The sequence below is a fragment of the Lichenostomus cassidix genome, unplaced genomic scaffold (genome assembly GCF_008360975.1).
Source record: "Lichenostomus cassidix isolate B80296 unplaced genomic scaffold, HeHo_3.0 HiC_scaffold_44, whole genome shotgun sequence".
NCBI lineage: Eukaryota > Metazoa > Chordata > Aves > Passeriformes > Meliphagidae > Lichenostomus > Lichenostomus cassidix.
In genome coordinates, this window is record NW_028148053.1 from 796,502 (window position 1) to 818,518 (window position 22,017).

The 22,017-nt window shown below is 53.1% G+C and overlaps 1 protein-coding gene across 1 annotated transcript in view; it reads left to right on the forward strand.

Moving 5' to 3' along the window:
* Positions 1–22,017, forward strand: part of LOC146420171 (uncharacterized) — a 482,891-nt gene that overhangs the window by 447,432 nt on the left and 13,442 nt on the right. The window contains 2 exon segments of the mRNA XM_085048543.1: positions 3,661–4,306; positions 20,592–20,603. Of these exon segments, the coding sequence (XP_084904669.1) occupies positions 3,661–4,306; positions 20,592–20,603 (658 nt within the window).

The following is a 22,017-nucleotide window of genomic DNA, read 5'->3' on the forward strand; positions in this document are numbered from 1 at the left end:
GTGCTGGGCTGACAGTGCTGGGTGAATGGCTGAGCTTGATGAGCTCAGAGGTCTTTTCCAACAGAAAGGATTCTATAATTCCAGGATTTTATCTGCGCCATTCAGCTAGGTCCCTAGTAGCAGCATTAGTTTGCTCAGAAAGTTCCCTCTTGGTCAGCTCTTGAGGCCTAGGGCTTCAGGCCCTTTAGCTCCTGGTGCTAAGCTGCTCATGCTGAAGGAGATGACTCAGAGAGAAGAATACAGTTCATCCAATTCCTTCTGGACACTGAGAGGGGAGGGTGTGAAAACAGGAGCATTGTTTGGTGTTGCCTCCTCTCTGCCATTCACACCTTTCAGTGCTCTGAAACAGCCAAGAGCTTTCTTCAGGGGTGCAATGAAGCAGCTGTTCCTTCTGCCAGGTCTGGCTCTCTCCAGTCTCTGCACTTGACTGCTTTTGTCACTCTTGCTGTGCCCTCTGTTCCCCCTCTGCTGCTGGCTGCTGCCCAGGACTGTGGAACTGGCCCAGATCAAGTGCTCGAGAGCCTCATTTCTCTGCCCTTGGAGCTGCCTGGGCACAACAGCCTTTTCCATCTGCAAGCTCCATATGGACAGGGAGTGCCCAGCTGCGTTCCTTGCACAACCTCCAGGAGCCCAGGGCTGCCATCTCAAGTCCCTGCTGGCACTGAGGGCTCCCAGGTGCCTCACGCTGCTGTGACACCACTGCAAACAGGAGGCAAGAGTGGCAGGGGCTGTGCTCAAAGTCACCTCCATTTCCTGCTGCTGCTGCTGCTGCTGCTGTGGGGTCATTTGTCCAGCCCTGCCCCAGACTCAGGGATCAGCTCCAGGCCCTGCTGCTGCTCCCTCGGGATCAGCCACAATCTGGTTGTTGCTCTCAATGCCAGCAGAAGCAGTGGCTGAAGCAGCAGGTGCTGACAGTGCCCCAAGCCCTGGGGCCAGAGGGGTCCCTTGGCTGCAGGGCTGGGAGGGAGCTGCCCCTTGTTCTCACTGTGCCTCATGCAAAGCTGAGCCCCTCACAAGTGGGGCAGCACAGCAAACAGGGAGCCTGCCAGTCTCTTCCAGCCATGTCTGCTCAGAGTTTGGTCCTTGAAGCTGCAGGTGGACAAAGGCAGCTCTTCTGGTTCCTCTGGGTGTCCCCATGTTCAGCAGTGCTGCTCCATCAGTCTGTGCACAGCAACAGGGGAAAGCCTCAGCCCTGCAGGGGCCAGGAGCTGCCAGGCTCAGCCTGAGCAGCTCAGCCTGTGGGAAGAGAGGTCCACATGGGAACCAGGAGAAATGAACATTAATTTTTGTCTTATAAGAAAAGAAAAGGAAAAACCTAGATAAAATGTGAAAGTTAAAGACAAAACCTATGTGTGTAGTGAAAATTCTTCTGTAACTTTGGATAAGAGGTAACTGATTTTTTGAAAAAGAGATGTCAGTATTTACTTTCTAAATTTGCTGGTGGCATGGATCCATCTTACTGACCTCAGCACCCTTTTAAAAAAGATTTTGAGGTTTGTTTCAAATATCTCACTGCCAATCTGTCCTGGTTATAGGAGCAGGGTGCCAGTTTGGCACTCTGTGGGTGTAACCAAACTGGGCATTCTACTCCCATTAGGTCATATCTGATGAGCTGTTGATGACAGGTCGTTTGCAAGAGCTGCCCAGTGCAACCCTGACCCATCAAGCTACCAGCTGGGTGGTAAATGAGATAAGGAAGGAGAGGCAAACCCTGTGAGGCAGGACATTGTTTCCTTTTCTTCACACCAACGACTCAGCTGAGATAACTCCCTCCAGGGAAGCACCAGCATAGTCCCACCCAGCCTGAGGGCTCATCTCTGCTAATGGGCCATCGTGGACTCAATGGCACCAGCACAATGGGCAGCAACAACGACTGAGACCATCAAGGACTCCCCAGATATCCCATGACTCACAGGATAACATCATTCCATTGTGAAACTCCCTGCCCAGGGGGAGGTACTGAGCATTCCCACCTGAACCTGAGCATATAAAATCTGGCTCTGGGGCCTTGGGACACCACTTCCACTCAACGGATCCAGAGAAGGAGCAGAACTTCCACAGGACTACAACTTCAACAGGACTGTGACCACCACTTGGTAGGATTTCGACCATTGCTCTGACCAACAGGGAGCCAGGTTGTACTCAATCTTTGTGGGTTAAAACCAGTTTTTTCTGTACTTGATTTATTGTAATCTCTTCAATGAGTTGCAACTGTGAGCCGCAACATCTGTTGGGGCAGTTGAGTGGGATTAATTTCTCTTGCCAGTTTACTTTTAAATGAGCACAGTGTTTTTGGGTGGGTTGTTTGGAGTATGAAGGACTTCCAAGCTGCACAACAAACATCCCTTGGGGGATGTTGGGGTGTCCCTGGGAGGTGTTTCTGGGTGTCCTGGTGGTGGCTGCTGGCAGAGCTCCAGCAATGGGCAGGGGGATGCAAGGAGCCCCCCTGCAGTGAGGGTTGGGTTTCCCAAATCAGGCACCACCTCCAGCCCGGAGCCAGGGGGCTGTTGGACCCCCGGGGAGAACCAGAAGGGATGAACCTCAGGATCCCCAGAGTGGGGAGGGTGGAGAGAGCAATACCAGGACCAGGGGACTGCTGGCAGTCTGGAGGAGGGGGAGTCTGGAGGGAGGGAACCCTGTGACCCTAAGGACCCCGAAGTGGGGAACCCAGAGAGGGGGGTAATGCCAGGACATCTGGAAAATTCAAAAGCCTGGAAGCACTTAGGGGAGAAGTGACCCATGGAAACCCCAAAAGCCCTGGCATCCCTAAGTGAGGGGACCCTGGAGGAGAGCAACCAGCATGACCACAAAGTGGAGAGACTGGAGAGGGAGAAATTTGGGGATTCCCAAGACCCCCAAGAGCCCAGGGAGGGTGGGAACCATCTAGATGTGGGAAACCCAATACATGCAGAACCCCCAGCAGCCAGGATGGGAGGGACCCCCAGAATTCCAAAGTGGAAAGACCAGAGAAGGGAACGCCTGGGATTGTTTTTGGGGGGTTTTTTGGTTTGTTTGTGTTAACAATCTTGGTGTTTTGGAGGTTTTTATGGACACCAGATGCCCAGTGACTTCTAGAAGTGGATTTGAGCAGGGGGACCTTCAAATCCAATGTGCTCACACCTTGTTTTTTCCCCCCAAACCAGGATTTCCCATTGCCAAACCTTGGCTGGATGGAGGGGAAGGCTGTGAGGAAGAGGAAGATGCCCCAGGAGAGCCAGGCAGGTGAGAAGGAAGTCACTGCTCCTTTCTCCCTCTCTTCTCCTCCATCTCCCAGTCCAGCATCACCTCTGGCTGCAGGTCAACCCTGCTGCTCACATCATCATGCCAAGAATGGATTGGGGGGATCTCCTTCCCCTTCCCTCTGGCATGGAGGAAAATCCTACATCCTCTCCTTGTGTTTCCTCCCCCAGGCAATGAGCTGGGAATGGACACCATAGAGGATAAATCCTCCCTGAAGAACCTCATGGAAGAGGCCGATTGGAACGACTCCATGGTGCAGGAGTCCAATGGGGAGGAAAAGCCCTGGAGATCCCACACGAGGAGAGACTCTAAACCGAGCCCAGGGTGCTGTGAGGAGCAAAGACCCACCCTGTGCCAGGAAATTGGCCAGCAGTCAAGACAGAGCTATGAGCAGGTAGCCCATGAGCAGCTGCACACCAGGGAGAAGCCCTACAAGTGCTTGGAATGTGAGAAGAGCTTCAGGACAAGCTCTGACCTGATCCGCCACCAGATGATCCACACAGGGGAGAGGCCCTATGAGTGTGGGGAATGTAGGATGAGTTTCATCCAGAGATCCCACCTGATCATCCACCAGAGGATCCACACTGGGGAACAGCCCTATGAGTGTGGGGAATGTGGGAAGAGATTCAGTCAGAGCTCCAGCCTGATCGTCCACCAGAGGATCCATACTGGGGATAGGCCCTATGAGTGTGGGGAATGTGGGAAGAGCTTCAGCATGAGCTCTAACCTGATCGTCCACCAGAGGATCCACACAGGGGAGAGGCCCTACAAGTGTCCCACATGTGGGAAGAGGTTTCAGACCTCATCCAGTCTCCTCCTCCATGAGCGGATTCACACAGAGGAGAGGCCTTTCCGCTGCCCTGACTGCGGGAACGGCTTCAAGCACAACTCCACACTCATCAGGCACCGGCGCATCCACACTTGGGAGAGACCCTATGAGTGTCCTGAGTGTGGGAAGAGCTTCACCCAGAGCTCTAGCTTGACCAAACACCAACGGAGCCACCAGTAACAGAAGCCCTGCACAAGCCCTGACTGCAGGAAGGGCTTTGTCTTCTGCTCCAGCCTTATTACCTAAAGCCTCATGGTTTTACTGCTATTTGGGAGGGATGTTTGGTGTTTGGGAGCTATTCTGGATGATTTGGTGCTTCAGGGGTATTTGGTACAGTTTCTTTCACCATTTTTTATTTGAAAAGCCAAGATGGTTCATGCAGTACCTCAAAACCACTCAATTCCACTGAAAAGTACTCAATCTCACCCCATAGTGGGTCAATCGCTGCCCAAAATGACTCAATTCCACAGCCCCTCAGGGTGGGATGACATTGGAAGGGGATTGGGCAAAGTGGGATGCAGTTTCGGAGGGGTGAGTTGGGCATTGGGTGGGGCAGGATGGGTGGGATGGGAATTGGAGGGGTGGAATGGTGGAAACAGGGCTTGGGAAGGGGGTCTTGATGTCTATGAGGGGTGCAATGGGTTTGGGTGGGGGTTGGGAGTGTGGGGCAGAGTCTGGAAGGAGACAGTTAAAGGTTGGAGGTCATGAAGGGAGGGGGAACTTGTTTGTGAGTGGGTTTTTGGGCATTATATAAAAGGATTATTTCTCATGAGCCTTGAGACAATAAAGAAAAAGGGGGTTCATCCTTTTGTTGTGGTGCTGTGTGTTGGGATTTGGGGATTAATTTCTTGTTATTATTGTTCCTATTATATGTTTGAATTTTTTATTATTGTTCTACTTCTAAATCCCACCCATTGTTAATAGTGACTGGATGGCAGCTCACTGGGAAGACTCCCTTCCTTCTCGCAGTGGGATTAAGCTGTAGTCACTTCCAAGTTTCCATGAATGCCTTGTGAGGTGTGGATTGACTCCACAACTCAAATAGTTATGAAGTGGGTATGTGTTTATTCCAGCTGGGTGCATGGGGGGTAGCCCCTCCAAAGGCATGCACCCCGTAAGCAGCCCTTCACTAGGTTTATATTAGGTTACAGGTTACACATGCAGAAAGTTACACAATACCCTATACATATTCATTACCTATCCCCGATTAGTATTATAATGAGTTCAAAGTTCATTTAAATATGTTCACGCAAGCACAGTGTCACAGATTAATTGTGGGTGAGGGTTCTGAAGATGAAGTTAGTAGTCTTCCTCAGGATGAACTCTTCACCCTGTTCCCTTGCACATGCTCCCTTGGTTCTTGGTCCAAGTCCAAGCCTTAGAACTAACTTGTACCAGTTCTGGGGCCTGAGAGCAGGATGTTTGGTCACACTCAGTAGTTTTTCTCAATTATTTGGCTTTCTTCTCAATATCTTCCCTGATACGAGGTAGGCACAAAATCATTAATTGAATAATACATTGTCTTCAGAAAGCAAATCTTAGTAAATCATTATCCAATCGCGGGCCTTCTAAATCAGTTCAAAAAAATAATTATCTTCCAGCTTCTAGTTCTCCTAAATAAATAAATTCTAGCCCCTCCTATATCAACAGGGGCTGAGGCCGTGGGGCCACTGCCCAGAGCAGCCTGGCCTGAGCAGGGCTGTGGGGCCAGAGCTGGCTGGGCTGTGCTGGGGAGAGCCCCTTGGTGCTGCAGAGAGCTCAGGGCAGCTGGGAGAGCTTGGAGGGAGCTGGGCTGGGCTGAGAGAAGCTGGGAGAGAAACCCATCAGTGTCCATCTCAGCCTGTGTGAGCGTGCAGGGGCAGGACTGAACCCAGGGCTTGTGGGGCAGAGCCAGGGCCTGGGGAAGGGCTGGAAAACAGGCAAGTGGCCGAGAGAGAAGGCTGCTCTGTGCCTTTGGTGGCATGGACAGAGCAGGGAGGGAGCCCAGGACATTTGTCACCTGCAGCCTCTGTCCCCAGCCGTTGCCAGCCCTGGCTGTTCAGCCCAGGTTTGTGGGTGAGTTTGGCTGTGCCCCAGCTCCATCCTGCTGCAGGGCTCAGGGCCTGTTCCCAGCAATGGCCAGCCCTGCCCGGCCTCTCTGCTGGCCCCGAGCCCGGCAGAGCCTGGGGCAGGGCTGGCTGGGAAGGGCCACAGGTGCCACGGGCTGTGCAGGAGCTTGGAGAAGCTGCCCAGCAGGGAGGCCATGGGGGCACAGAGCCCCAGGGGCTGCTGTGGGCACCACGGCACAGGGGCTGTTCCCACCCGGAGTGCTCCTGGCCTGGGCTGGGCTGCACAGGGGGCTGTGGCACCATGGCTGGGGCAGCAGGGCACAAAGGGGCCACGGAGCTGCTGCCGGGGGTGACAGCAAGGCTAGGAGCAGACAAGGAATTTCTTATCTATTCAGGCTTTATTACGAGATACTTGGATTCAATATCAATTGGGAATTGCGCATATTAATGTTTCAACAGGGAAAAAAACCCTAAACAGGAACTAAAAAGTCTTTCCACACTGTTTTTTGAAATATAATATATTTACTTTGAATACACTTCTGAAATCTGCCTAATTAATCACAGAAGGTTTGAAAACTTAAAGCAGATTGTTCCCAAAAGCTTGACTTGTTACAGTTCTTTGAATGTTAATGAGCCCTGGAGCACTGAATTCCTGAAGATCTGAAAGCTGAACAAGCCTCTGGAGAAGTAAAATTCAGCAGCAACCTCCAAGTTGCTGAGGATGTCAGCAGCCCCCACTGAGGCCATCCCTGCCAAGAGGCCATGGGGGAAATGAGCAGATAAGGAGAGCATCCCTGGGGCTGGGGAAGCAGAACGCAGAGGCACCACCGGGTCCAGGTGGGAAATGAACTGTGGAGTGTGGCTGTGAAAGCCCTGCCTGGGCTGTGCCAAGCAGGACAGCCAAGCCCTGACTCCCATGGCCTGGGAATGGGGCTCTGTGGCCTCACAGGATGCTTGTGGCTCTCCTGGGAGCAGTGGGATGTGGGATGTGGAATGGTGATTGCAGGTGTAAGGCCCCAAACCACACTTTCAATTAGACCTTTGAAAGGAATTACAGTTGTTTGTGGACTCTGAGTACAAGACAATATTCCTATGGGAACAATCCCTGGATAGAAGAAAATGTGGTGGCGAAATGCCAATTCTGGCCATGGGGGCCTGGAGGAGAAGGACAGTTCTTTTCTACAGGGAGGAAAGCAGAGAGCCCCAGTGTTTCAGTGGCAGACGAGAAGTGACTCTCAACATGTCAAGGTTGGCTGAAGCAGTCAGGTGGCCCCTGGGAGGCCAAACCAGCCAGACCTGTGCCATGTTCCCTTGGTTTTATGGGGCCCTGTAATGTCACAATGGTCCCTTGCATCCATGGTGGTTCGTGGTGTCCCAAAAGTCTTCTTTGGTTTCACAATGTCGCAATAAACCATTGATTCCCTGAGGCCATTCTCTGTCACCATGGAGCTTTGGTTCCATGCAGCCCTGCACTGTCACAATGTCCCCTTGGTTCCATGAGGCTGTGACATTTCTTAATATTCTCTCCATGGTTCCATGAGGCCTTGCAATGTCACAATGGACCTTTGGCTCCACGGGGTCTCACAGTGTCACAAAGGTCTCCTGTGGCTCCGCAGTGTCACAATGGACTCTTGGTTCTATAAGGCCCCGCAGGGTCCCAGTGGCCTCTTCGTTTGATGAGGTCCTGTAGGGTCACAATTGCCCCTTGATTCCATGAGGCCCAGCAGTGTCAAACTGCCTCTTGGTTCCACAAGCCCTGCAGTGTCACAATGGTCCCTTGGTTCCATGGAGCCACACACAGTCACTATGGTCCCCTTGGTTCCATGAGGCCCTGCAATGTCACAGTGGTCTCCATCATTCCATGAGGCTCAGCAGTGTCACAATGGTCCCTCGGTCCCACAAGGCCCCACAGTGTCACCATGGTCTCCTCAGTTCCATGGGGCCCTGGGGTGGTGCATTCCTCCCTCCCCTTCTCAGGCTGCCCTGCGATCTGAGAAATGCTCGTTAGGCCTCAGCCTTGGCCAACAGCCCCTGGGCTCAGCTCCTCTGCAGCTAATCACAAACACTGTCTGCTCCCAGCCACTGCTGCTGCCCAACCAGCTCCTGGTTGCTTTAGGAGCAGCCTTGGGAGCTGTTTTTCTCCCCTCAATGGCACAACATCCCTGTTCTCCCAGTGTCGATCCCTGGACCGATCCCCCCACTGCTCGAGGCTCAACCCTTCGCCTGCTGGGGAGATGCAAAAGCATCTGCAGTGAGCATTTCCCTGGCCTCCAGGGCAATTTCTGACAGCTGCCTGGCACTGCCTCTTTCTGTCTGTGTGCACACACGTGTGCCTGTGCTCTGCAAATGGGGGAGAAATGCTGCTCTGGGAGGTGTTGAAGTGCCTTGGATATCTGAGTGAGTTAGGCCTGTAAGTAAGGTTCAGTCATCAGGTATGAGCTAAGTGAAATGCTGCTGAGGGTTGTTCTTTTGGTAAGTTGTTAAGTTTAAGGTGTAAGTCAAGGTTAATGTAGAGGATAAGTACTGTTAAGTTTTACAGCTGTTAAGCTTTTATACAGGATTTTTTTTTCTATGTTCTCAGTGTCCTTTTGTCACACACACCCACACACACACATACACAAACACACAGAGGGACAGTTCTCAGTTCATTTCTGGTTTGATTGCCTGGATTTGCTTGCTTTTGTTGTCGTTTTTTTCCCCTGGTGTGCCTGAACTGTCCATTCAGGAGCAGAGTGACTCTTGCCAAGGAACTTTGTTGTGCTGTCGCTTGACATTAAATCTGGTTTAATATTAATATTAAATCTGGTTTTTGCTGATCCCTTGCTGGGGATTTTTTAAGTGCTCTCAAGCCCTCATTTGTAAGAGGGTGAAGCAGCCCTGGGCCAGGCTCTCGCCCTGGGGGACAAGGGGACACTGCTGGGGGGGACAGGGGACCCTACTGTGCACGAGAAGCATTGAACTTGTCTGGGGGAACTGTGAGGGGGGCTGCAGCAGAGTGACCTCCCCAGTGACCTCAAATAGCCTCATGTGATGTCACACAGCCTCCTGTGATGTCACACAGCCACCCTGTGTTGTCACAGCCCACTCTGTGATGTCACACAGCTTTCACTATGATGATGTAAAGCTGCCCTGTGATGTCACAGCCCATTCGATCTTTTCACCACCCATTCTTTGATGTCACACAGCTATTCCATGATGTCACACAGCTATTCCATGATGTCACAGCCCTCTTTTTGATGTCACACTGCCACCCTGTGGTGTCACACAGTCCACTCTGTGACCTCACAGCCTTACACCGTTATGTCACAGCCTGCTCTTTGATGTCATACAGCCAATTAGAGATACCATAGCCCTCTCTATGATGTCACATATCAGACCCTGCTCTAGGATGCCACACCCCACTCTGTGGTGTCACAAGCCAGTCAGTGATGTCACACAGCCCACTCTGTGGTGTCATACAGCCACTCAATGATGTTACACAGCCCACTCTGTAACTGCACAGCCTGCTTATGTGATGAGGCCTCCAAATCCCTTCTTGGGAGATTTTTGAGTCTTCTCCAAGGTTTTTGAGAAAGGAAAAGTATTGGTCAAAGTGCAAGGAAAACGGAGTGTCATTTTTAACCAAAGTTTACAGTGACAGAACAAGGGTCAATATCGTTAAACTAAATGGGAGTGGATTTAGATTTGTTATAAGGAGGAAATATTTTACAATGAGATTAGCATAAAACTGCAACTCTTTTTCCAGAGAACTTGATGCTCCATCCCAGGAATTGTCCAAAGACAGGAGTTTTGTACAACCTGACATAGTGAAATCCCTCCCCTTACCAAGGATGGAATTCCTGTTTTGTTGGTTCTCTGATGTGCTGGGTGACCTCACAGTGCTTCTGGCCAGAATGTCAGCTGAGGGCCAAGCACGCTGCTGCAGTGGCAGTGACCTCACAGCCACCACTGCCAATGCAGCCATGTCCCCTGGGCCTGGCTCTCCCCTTTCCTCTGTCCCTGTCTTGTCTCTGCTGGGATGAGAGGTTTTGTGATGAATATTTTGTCCCCAAGTTGCTGAGGCCAACCATTTGTCAATCAGGCTCATGTCACAGCAGTGGCCTCATCTTCAACATCACAGGCTGGCAGTAAAATGTCATTGTAAGATCATGCTCCACTTGGCTCTCAGCCCCTCAAGAGCTTTGCCTTCGAGGGCAGAAACATCTTTTCCTTGCAGGAAACTGGAATTCCAGACCCTTGCAGTGTGTGCCATGGATCCCAGAGGGCAATTCCCGAGGCTCCCAGGGTGCTGGTTCTGCCGTGCCTCCCAAGGGAGCTGTGCAGGGCCAGGTGACAAGGTCCAGCAGCTGTGTTGGTTCTGCAGTGTGTCACAGTCCACCCATAAGTGGATGCATGATATTCGTACCAGCTATGATCTCAGAGTGCAAAAAGAAAAGAAAGCACAAAAATTCAGCAAGTCAAGGGAGATAAATTTCAATCCAAAGAGGAACTTTATTAATTTAGCCCATAAAGTGGCCTGCGATTGAGAGAGAGAGAAAAAAACTTGGGAAAGATAGGGAGAAAAGGGAAGGAAAGGGGTTTATTGCTACCACCACGGGTCCACAGGTGTCTCTGGGGGTCCTGGTCCAGAAGGCACTCCTCTGCCCCTGTCTTCAATCGATATGATCTCACGGTGGGGAAGATCTTCAGAATTCAGTCATTCGAGAGCTGTATTCTATGCTAGTCCATACACCTGGTCACTTCTTGCCACCCACCTTAGCTCTCCCTTAATTCCTGTGGAGATTTGCCAAACTCCACCTGGCAGGCCACACATGCCAAGAGAGGAGTGTCTGAGGCATGGTCAGCTTTGGAGGCAGGTTTTCTCACAATAGTGAATCATGGGTGTCAGGGTGACAGGTGCAAAGCCTTCGTCACACACCAGCTTTGGCAGCACAAGGCCTTTGTCCTGTACCACCTTAGGCAGGTGCAAAACATTCATTCCATACCAGCTTTGGGAGGTACAAAGCATTCTCTGTGTAAGTCCTGTGCCTGTGGCTTCTGATGAGAAATGTTGAGACAGAATGCGATTCTTTGATCGACCCTTACGCTGGCACAGCTTAAGACTGTGTCCTCTTGTTCTGTCAGTGGTCACCTGGGAGAAGAGATTGACTTCCTCGTATCTATAACCTCCTTTCAGGTGGTTGTAGAGAGTGAAAAGGCTCCCCTAAGCCTCCTTTTCTCCAGGCTAAACAACCCCAGCTCCCTCAGCTGCTGTTCATAGGAATTGTGCTCCAGACCTTTCCCCAGCCTTGTTGCCCTTCTCTGGACATGCCCCAGCATCTCAACATCCTTCCTGAGTTGGTGGCCAGAACTGGACACAGCACTTGAGGTGCAGCCTCTCCAGTGCCCAATACAGGGAAAGAATCACTGCCCTGGTCCTGCTGGCCACACCATTCCTGATCCAGGCCAGGTGCCATTGGCCTCCTTGGCCACGAGGGCACACGGCTCATGTCCAGCCTACTGTCAATCAGTGCTCCCAGGTCCCTTTCTGCCTGGCTGCTGTCCAGCCACTGTCCCCAGCCTGCAGTGCTGCAGGGCTTGTTGTGGCCTAAGAGCAGGACCTGGCACTTGGTCTGGTTAAACCTCATATTGTTGGGTACAGCCCTGGATCCAGCCTGTCCAGCTCCCTCTGCAGAGCCTTCCTACCCTCCAGCAGATCCACACTCACACCCAACATGGTGTCATTTGCAAATTTCTTGATGGTAGAGTCGATCCCCTTTCCCACATCATCAGTAAAGATATTAAACAGGACTGGGCCCAACACTGATCCCTGGCAGACACCACCAGTGACTGGACACACACTGGATGCAGCACCATCCCCACCACTCTCTGGGCCAGGCCTCCAGCCAGTTCTTAACCCAGAGAAGAGGGAACCTGTCCAAGCCATGGGCTGCCAGCTTTGCCAGGAGGATGCTGTGGGAGACAATGTCAAAGGCCTTCTTGGAGTCCAGGTAGACACATGAACAGCCTTCCCCCATCCACAGGCAGGTCACCTGGGCATGACAGGAGATCAGGTTGGTCAGGCAGGCCCTGCCTCTCCTAAATCCACACTGGCTGGGTCTGATCCCTTGGCCACCCTGCAGATGCCATGTGATGGCACTCAAGGTGATCTGTTCCATTCCCTTGCCAGGCACCGAGGTCAGGCTGACAGGCTTGGGGTTCCCCAGATCCTCCTTCCAGTCCTTCTTGTGGATGAGGTCACACTGGCACCTCCAGTCCTCTGGGAGCTCCCCGGTGAGCCAGGACTGATGAGAAGCGATGGAGAGTGGCTGGATGAGCTCTTCCACCAGCTCCCTCTCACCCTAGGATGGATCCCATCTGCTCCCACACCTGTGAGCATCTCAGTGGCTCAGCAGGTCACCAACTGCTTCCTCCTGGATTGCAGGGAGCCCATTCTGCTCCCTGTCCCCATCCACCAGCTCAGGAGGCCACTTGTCCTGAGGACGATGTGTCTTAATGTAATAAACTGAAGCAAAGGAGGTGTTGAGTACCTCAGCCTTTTCCTCACCTTTAGTTACTATATTCCCTGCTGTATTCAATAAAGAATGCAGGTTGTCCTTGCCTCTCCTTTCGCCATTAATGTCTTTATAAAACCATTTTTTATTCCCTTCACAGAAGCGGCCAGATTAAGTTCTAATTGGGCTTTCACATCTCTAATTTTCTTTCTGCATGATCTAACAACATCCTTAAACATTTCCCAAGCACCCTCTTTTCAAAGGTAATGCCCTATCTATTTTTTCCCTGAGTTCCTGCAAAAGCTCCCTGCCCATCCAGGCCAGTTGTTTTCCTCACCAGCTGATCTTTTGGCACACAAGGACAGCCTGCTCCTGTGCCTTCAAGGTTTCTTTCTTGAAGTACGTCCATCCTTCCTGGGCCCTTTTGTTTTAATGGGCTGTTTCCCTTTAAAAATCGTTACCTGATGCAATACTCTCCAAATACTCTCCAAATCAGCATCCTGAATAGGCCCATCCTGAACTGCCCTCTGGAATTCCAGTGCAGAAGTTTTGTTGATGCCCCTCCTTGTTTCACTGAATATTGAAAACTCGATTATTTCATCGTCACTGTGCCCCTGATGGCCTCCAATCACCACATCTCTCACCAGCCCTTCTTTGTTTGTAAAGCACAAGAGACAGAGCTGCTCTCTGTAGTGGAAAGAGAAAGAAACCTTGATGGTGTGCTTTTTAGCCTTTCAGCTAACCTGGCTAGCAGAGCTACCCCCTACGCCGTCAGTGATAGGGTTCAGCCTGGGATGGGACGGCTCAGGGTGACGCGGGTGGCAGCGCGTCACAGCAGGTTCTGGTGACTGCCTGGGGGCTTGGACTCACTGCGGAGAAGAACAAAGAGGTGCAGACCCTCCAGCTGGGGTGTCTTTATTGAGGCAAATCCGGGCAGGAGTGCAGGGCGGAGCGGGGAGGAGACACCCAAGGCGGAGAGCCTCGAGCGTTCCGGGACAGAGGGTTAAAAGGGGATGGGAAAGGGGAGTGGTTAGCTCCGAGGAGCCAACCAGGGAAGGGGAAAGGGATGGAACATGGGAGGAACCAGGGAGAATAAACCAATAGGGAAGGAACGGGGAGGAGTACAAAAGTGGGGAACCAATGGGGTGCCAAACTGGGCAGAATATTCTAGAACTTAGCTACATAAAAGGAAGCACCAGAGGCCAAAGACCTCCCCTGGTGCACAGACCAGATGAAACAGACCCCAATATGGCGGAGGGTGAGGAGTTTTCTAGGGAAACAGAGGGGTGGGGACAGAACATTGGCACAGTGACTTCTGGGCACAGGGGCAGTACATGGGTGGAGTTAGGGTACAGGAACCAATAGGGAAAACCCGAGGGAGTGGCCAGGGGTGGAGTTAGGGTACAGGAACCAATAGGGAAAACCCAAGGGAGTGGCCAGGGGTGGAGTTAGGATACAAGAACCAATAGGGAAAACCCGAGGGAGTGGCCAGGGGTGGAGTTAGGGTACAGGAACCAATAGGGAAAACCCGAGGGAGTGGCCAGGACCACGTGGGGTGGGGAAAGCAGGACAATAGGGGAAGGGTAAACACATTAAGAAATGGGTGGCGAACCTACAGCTTTCATCACAACAGTTTCCAATACTTTTTTACAGATTATCAGTGTCACACACATTACTATAACAAGCCAGAGATGTGTCTCTGATCTGTGAAAACTATACATTAGGGACAAAATTGTCCCTACCTGTTGGTAGGGAAACAGGCCTATGTGCCAAACAGACAATGTCACATCAAACAACCTCCCATCAAACAACATGGTGACTACTGATAGCTGTAATTCAATACAAAGCGTTTAACACCAGGATGTAATTATTAGGGTTTTTTTCACCTTCTCTAGCCCAACAAAAGGTGGGCATCAAGTTTGTCCACCCCACTTTGGGCACCAAATATTGTCCCGGATTAGAGACAAATTTCTCCAGGTAGAGAGCACTCCAAACAAACGCCCTCTCTCCCCCCACTCACAACAGAATTTCTTAGATAAAAGTGAAAAAAAACCTATTTATTTAACAAAACATTTAGAGTGCCCTGCAAGGCACAGGGGAAGGGGAGAACAGGGGAAAAGGAGTTTTTAAACCTGAGTAAACAGCTGGTGAACTTTAGTGTCCTTTCCTCAGATGCAGTTTCCCCTCTCTGGAGGTCCCCAGCGGCTGGGCGGAGTTGCTCCAGTAGCTCCCTGGAGGATTCTCATCTGCCATCCTCAGGGGTTCCTTGGGTTTTCCGGGTGAGAAAGCAAATCGGAGAAAAGGGTCCAAAAAAAAAAGAAAATGGCGAAGAAGCAATCCCAGGGAAAAACTAGCAGCCTTGACAGCAGCAGTCCCAGGAGTGTCCTTGCCTCCCCCTCACTCCCCAGCAGAGAAGTTTGGGGAAAAGTTTTCCAAACAACCTGCGCTTCTCCCAGCTGCTGAACGCAGTTAAAGCTACAGAACCACATTTCTGAGCATACAAGCAAACGACAGGGAATACAGGATTATCCTAACATCACCCCAAGACAATCGGGCAGCTTTAGATCTCTGTTTAATTTCTTTTTTTTTTACCCTTGATTTGGTTGTTTTGAGAGGATGAAGAAGGAAATTATTTAGGTTGGAAAAGACCTCCAAGATCATCCAGCATTGCTTGATGACACCAGAAGAAATAATTGGACACAGCAGGTGACATTTTTTAGGGTGAAAAGTTAATAACTCAGCTCTTCTCAATGAATTTCCGCCGTCAATGTGAGTCCCGAAGGATGTTCCTGCCCCTGCTTTTTTCCAGGTGGCTACAGGGAATCAGGAGGATGTGGAAGCCACCAGCCAGGGGTCTTCCCAACCTGGATCACTGGGAATGTGGGTAACCAGGGCTCTTCCCAAAGTGGGTCTACTGATGGAGGATGAAGTTGGAGCAGCGCATGAAGCTCTTCCTCCAGTCAGGGAACTCGCAGGGCTTTCCTTACCGGTGGCTATGCTGGTGTTTGGTCAAGGTAGAGCTGCTGGAGAAGCTCTTCCCACACTCAGGACACTCATAGAGTCTCTCCCCAGTGTGGATGCGCCGGTGGGTGATGAGGTGGGAATTGTGCCTGAAGCCCTTCTTGCACTCAGGGCAGCGGAAGGGCCTCTCCTGGGTGTGAATCCGCTGATGCCTGAGGAGTTCTGAGCTGGTCGGAAACCTCTTCCCACACTCAGGACACTCATAGCGCCTCTCCCCGGTGTGGATCATCTTGTGGCGGATCAGGGTGGAGCTGTGGCTGAAGCTCTTCCCACATTCTCCACACTCATAGGGCCTCTCCCCAGTGTGGCTCCTCTGGTGGACCATAAGATGAGTGATCTTTCCGAAGCTCTTCTCACATTTCCCACACTTGTAGGGCTTCTTGGTCTCATGAAGCTTCTCAGGAAGCTCCAGCTCCCAACTCTGCCTGAAGCTCTGGTCACCTTCCTGGCACAGGGTGGGTCTTTGCTCCTCACAGCACCCCGGTTTTGGGCTGGGTTTGCAGTCCCTCCTTTTGTGGCATCTCTGGGGCTTTTCCTCCCTGTTGGATTCCTGGGTCATGGAGCTGCTCAAAATGGCCTTTTCCATGAGGTTCTGCTGCAGGGATTTGTCCTCCCTGGTCTCTGCCGTCAGCTCGTTGCCTGGAGGAGGAAGGACAAGGAGAGGATTTGGGATTTACCTCCATGCCAGGGGGAAGGGGAAGGAGATCCCCCAATCCATCCCCAGCAGGACAGTGTCAGCAGCAGGGTTGTCCTGCAGCCAGGGGCGATGCTGGGCTGGGAGATGGAGGAGAAGAGAGGGGAAAGGGGCAGTGACTTCCTCCTCACCTGCCTGGGGGTCCTGGGGCATCTTCCTCTTCCTCACAGCCACCTTCTCCATTCAGTGGATATTTGGGAATGGGAAATCCTGGTTTGGGGAAAAACAAGGTGTGACTACATTGCATTTGAAGGTCACCCTGTCCAATTCCATCTCTAAAAGTCACTGCACATCTGGGGTCCATAAAACCTTCAGACCAACAAGATTCAGCCCCACAAAAATTCCCCCAGGAGTTAACCCTCTCTGGTCTCTGCTATTTGGAGTTCTGGCCTTCCCCCCTGTCTGGGGTCCCGTGTGTACTGCGGGGTTCCCCCTCTCCAGCATCCCCACCCTCCCCAGACTAATGGGGGTCCCAGGAATCCCAGGGGCTCCCCCACCCCAGGTTCCCCACTTAAGGGTTCTGAGGGTCTCCTCTCTCTGGGATCCTGCTTAGGGAAGCCTGGGGTTTTGGGGATCCCAGGGATTCCCTCTCCCCTGTCTCTCTCTCCAGGCTGCTGGGGCTCCTGGGGGTACCCCCACTGTGAGTCCCTGTTTCAGGGTCCCAGGGGTCACCCTCCAGGCTCCCAGGGGTCCCCCAGCTCTGCCATTGTCCCTCTCCATTCTCCCCTCCCATGGCTCTCCTGGGTGTCCCCAAATCCAGTGTCCCCCAAACCCCTCTGGTCCCACATGGTCCCCATGTTGCCCCAGGCAGAGCCAAACCCCCACTGCAGGGGGGCCTGCATTCCCCCACCCCCTGCCAGGGCTCTGCCAGCTCCACCAGGACCCCCAAAAACACCTCCTGGGTGTCCCAATGTGTCCCCAAGGGGCATTTGCATAACCTGACTGGGGGTTACTGGGCCCATGTTGGGTGGAAACTGGGGACACATTGGGAGCAACAGGGATCACACTGGGAGCAACTGGGACCACACTTTGGGCAACTGAAAGAAAATGGTATGCTGGAGGTCACTGGGAGTAACTGGGAAAGAATGGGGTCATTCTGAGGGAACTATAACCTTACTGGGGCAGCTGGGAGTGCCTGGAATGACTATGAGCATGCTGAGGGAAACTGGGATGTACTGGGAATGTCTGTAACCATACTGGGCTGGCTGGAACCACACTGGGAACAGTTGGGACCACACTGGGGGCAACTGGGCGATACTGGGCAGGAGTGGGACCCTGCTGACAGGGACTGGGACTATACCAGGGGCCACTGGGGGCAAGTGGGATCATGCTGGCAGGAACTGGGAACAACTGGAACTATACTGGGAGCAACTGGGATCATACTGGGATCACAGTGGGAGCAGCTGGCCCCATGCTGGGAGAGACTGGAATCACACTGAGGGTGATTGGAATCATACTGGGATTGACTGGGAGTGGCTGTGGGCAACTGGAATCATGCTGAAAGCAATTGGGAGGAAGTGGGAATGACTGGGAGCATGCTGGGGCAACTGGGATATACTGGGATAGGCACAGAGTCACAGGGATCATACTGGAGGCTACTGGGCTCATGCTGGCATTGACAGGGAGCAACTGGGATCACACTGGGAGCCACTGGCATCATACTGGGAGGGACTGGGATCATACTGGGATTACAGTGGGTGTCATTGCACCCTGACTACTGGGGCTTACTGGGCGCTACTAGGCCCATGCTGGGAGCCAACTGGAGATACACTGGGAGCAACTGGGAATGACAGGGTGCATGCTGGTGACAACTGGGATCTACTGGGAATGACAGGGTGCATGCTGGTGACAACTGGGATCTACTGGCAGTGACTGGGATAATCCTGGGGGCAACTGAACCATGCTGAGGTAACTGGGAGTGCCTGGAAATGACTATGAGAACGTTCAGGGAAACTGGGATATACTGGGAGTGCCTGAGACCATGCAGGTGGTGATTGGGACCATACTGGTAGTAACTGGGATTGTGCTGGGGGGAACTGGGACCATGCTGGAGGTAACTGGGGGCAAGTGGGAGTGACTGGGGCCCTGCTGGGAGAGACTGGCATCATACTGGACTCATCCTGGGAGTGACTGTGACTATGCTAGGGACAACTGGGAGAAATGAGGACACACTGGGAAAAAGAGGGAGGAACTGGGAGCAACTGGGACAGTGCTGGGGGCAAATAGCATCATAATAGGGAACGACTGGGAGTGACTGGGTTCATACTGGGAGCAACAGGGATCCTGCAGGGACGGAGGGGAAGTGACCAGGATCATACTGGGAGTTACTGGGCTCATTCTGGGAGAAGCCACTTGCAGAACCCGGGAGTTCTGAATCCCTTTCCCGGCCATTCCGCCCCTCCAGCCCCCAGATTCCCCCGCCGGGGGTCCCAGCAATCCCAGGCACTCCCCCTCGCAGACTCCCCGCTCCGAACTTCTGGGGGTCTCCTCTCCCTGGGGTTCTGAAGAGAAGCCGCGGCTCCCGGAGGTCCCCAAAACCGGTGTGTCCCCAATCCCGCCCCGGTCCGGCGCGGTCACCACGTGGCCCCGGGCAGAGCTTGGTGGCCCCGGGCAGAGCTTGGTGGCCCCGGGCAGAGCCCAACCCCCACCGCGGGGAGACCCGCATCCCCCCGCCCCCCATCGGGGCTCTGCCCGCACCGCCACCGGGACCCCCAAAAACACCTCCCGGGGAACCCCCGATGTCCCCCCGAGGGGCATCTGCGGCTCGGCTTTGGAGTCCCGAAAACTCCAAACATCCCCCCAAAAAACCCCAAACCCAGGGATCCCTACAGATATTTGGGGCGAGCTCTCCCTCCCCGCTCACCTGCGGGATGAGGCGGCGATGGTCCAGGGGGGCTGCGAATTCAGGGAATCCCACACCGCGTGGCTCCTTCCCGATCCTCCTTTGTCCCTCCTGTCCCTTCTCTTCCTCCCGCTCCTTTCGCTCTGTCTCTCCTCCTCCTTCTCCGCCCTAATCCCACCTCCTTCTCCTCCTTCCCCCAATCCCTCCTCCCGCTCCTCCTCCCTCCCTCCTCCTCCTCCGCCGTTGCCGAGTCGCTCGCAGGCCGCGGGAGGAGCGGGGATGCAGCCGGGACAGCTCGGCATGGGCAGCGCGGGGCTCTCGGCTGCTCCCAGCCCAGCGCTGGGGACAGGGGGAACCTGGCTCGGGCAAAAGGAGAGGGAAACAGGGAAAACTGGGGGCTGCAGATCCAAAGTGGGCCTTGCTGGGGAGCCTGGGCAGGGAGTTGCAAACAAAATTGGCCTAGCCTGGCTGGATCACCACAAAATGTCACTTTTTATATGTAAATGTAAGGAATCAGTCCTGTGTGAAATTCTGGGATGGGAAGACCTTCCCTATGGTTTGCTGGCTCTGGAGTGGGCTGAGGTCAGAGCACTGTGTGAGCAATGGGGAAGTTGGTTAAAAGCAGCTGAACCGCTGGATGTATTAAAGTGTATCCAAAAATTGTGTTTTGAAATAGGAAAAGAACTTGTGGGCTATGGAAGATGAGGATGAATTCTGTTAGCAGCATACTGGAAACAGCAGCAACAGAATTAACAACTGTAGTTGGAATGCTCCTACATGGAGTGACAGAAGAAAGTTTTCAGAATGTCATGTCAGGCTCTGGGGGTCGATCTGGTGGAACATCCTCTGGGGGAGGCTGTGGCACTGGGGGGCAGGGGGGACCTGAAAGGACAGGGGACCCTGCTGTGCACGAGCAGCGTTGGAGTTGTCTGGGGGAACTGTGAGGGGGACTGGGGTGGAGTGACCTCCCCAGGGACCTCACACAGCCACCCTGTGATGTCATAAAGTCACCCTGTGATGTCACAGCCCACCCTGTGATGTCACACTGCCTTCAATATGTTCACATAAAGCTGCCCTGTGATGTCACTGGCCTTTCCATGATGTCACAGCCTGCTCTATGATGTCACATAGCCATTCCATGATGTTGCAACCCCCTCTGTGATGTCACATCACCACCCTGTGGTGTCACACATTCCACTCTGTGAGCTCACAGCCTGCTGTATGATGTCATACAGCCCCACCCTGATGTCACAGTCTGCTCTTTGATGTCACACAACTAACCAGTGATGCCATAGCCCACTCTATGATGTCACATATCACAACCTTCTCTGGGATATCACACCCTGCTCTGTGGTGTCACAAGCCAGTCAGTGATGTCACACTGCCCACTCTGTGATGTCAGACAGCCTCTCAGTGATGTTACACAGACCACTCTGTAATCACACATTCTGCTCTGAGGTCATACAGCCACACTGTGATGTCACAGTGAACTCTGTGATGTCACACCACCCCCTCCATGATGATGTAGCTGCTCCATGACCTCTCACAACCAGCTCTGTGGTGTCATAGCCCAATCTGTGACCTCACACACCCCACTCTGTGATGTCACACAGCTCCTTTCTGACATCACAGCTGCTCTGTGGCTCTCTGACACAGCCCCAGAGGTGCCCATGGCTATGACACAGCCCCTCTGGGCCATGGCACAGCCCCTGCCAATGCTGAGCACCTGTGAGCTCTGGGTGTGCCCTGCTGGTGTCCCTGAGATGGCCTGGCAGTGCCCCAGCCCTGCTGGGCTGTGCACAGGAGCTGCTCCTGGGCAGAGCTGTCTCTCTGCAGCGCTGCCGCTTGCCAGGAGCTCCTCTGTGCCAGGAGCCCAGCCCAGCTCAGCAGCACAGCAACAGCACAGGGACTGGAATGACCCTTGTGGGGCTTTGGTGCTGTTTGCATCAGACTCAGTCCCTCAGGGTGTGTGCAAAAAACTTCTCTAGAAGTCAAAGTGAGATGGAAACACTGAAGTTCCTTGTAGTTTAAATGGGTTCCACTAAAAGACTCAACAGAGGAAGTGTCCTCAGGTTCCAGTGAGAGCAGAACACTGCAGGCAGTGATGGCAGGTGGGGACAAGCAAGGCAAAGGTGTCTCTGATGCTGAGCAAACCTGGATATGTTTCATGAATCCAAAGGGCCAAGCCCTGAGCCCCAGCCCCTGGCAAGGCAGATCCTGTCCCTCCCTCAGTGCTCAGGGCTCTTCCCAGGGCACTGGGATGTGGGGATGTGCAATGCCAAGGGCAGGACCATGGGGTGGCCCCTGCCAGGCTGCTGGGCAGGGACAAGGAGGCCATGAGGCCCCAGGGCTGCAAGGGTCACTTGTGTCCTGCTGGCCTCAGGGCCAGGGACAGCAGCCATGGCCAAAGTGCTGCACAAGTTGGCTCTGTCAGGGCCTTGCAGCTCCTGCACATCCCTCTGCCCTCTCCAGCCCAGGCTGTCCTACGCTGTCCATGCCCTGTGCCTCTGTCCCTGCAGGCTGTCGTCATCCCCCGGCTGCCCCACCTCGCTGGCCCTTCCTTTGCTGACAGCTCTGCGTCCTGCCTGGCTCTGCCTTGGCACACAAAGCCTTGGGCTGATCCAGACTCCTAACTAACCATGGCTCTGCCTTGATTTCCCTCTGGTCTAATGCAGTTCATTAGAAAATTGGAGTTTTTTATAGTTATGGAGAGATATTTCAAGGAGCATCTAATAAATCCAAATTCCTAGTTTAAACGGAGTATTTGTCCCTGTAGAGAAGAGGTGATTGCAGCATTCTGTGACTGACATTGACCCAGGGTCTCCCCCAAGGAGGTCTGGCTTGGTCAG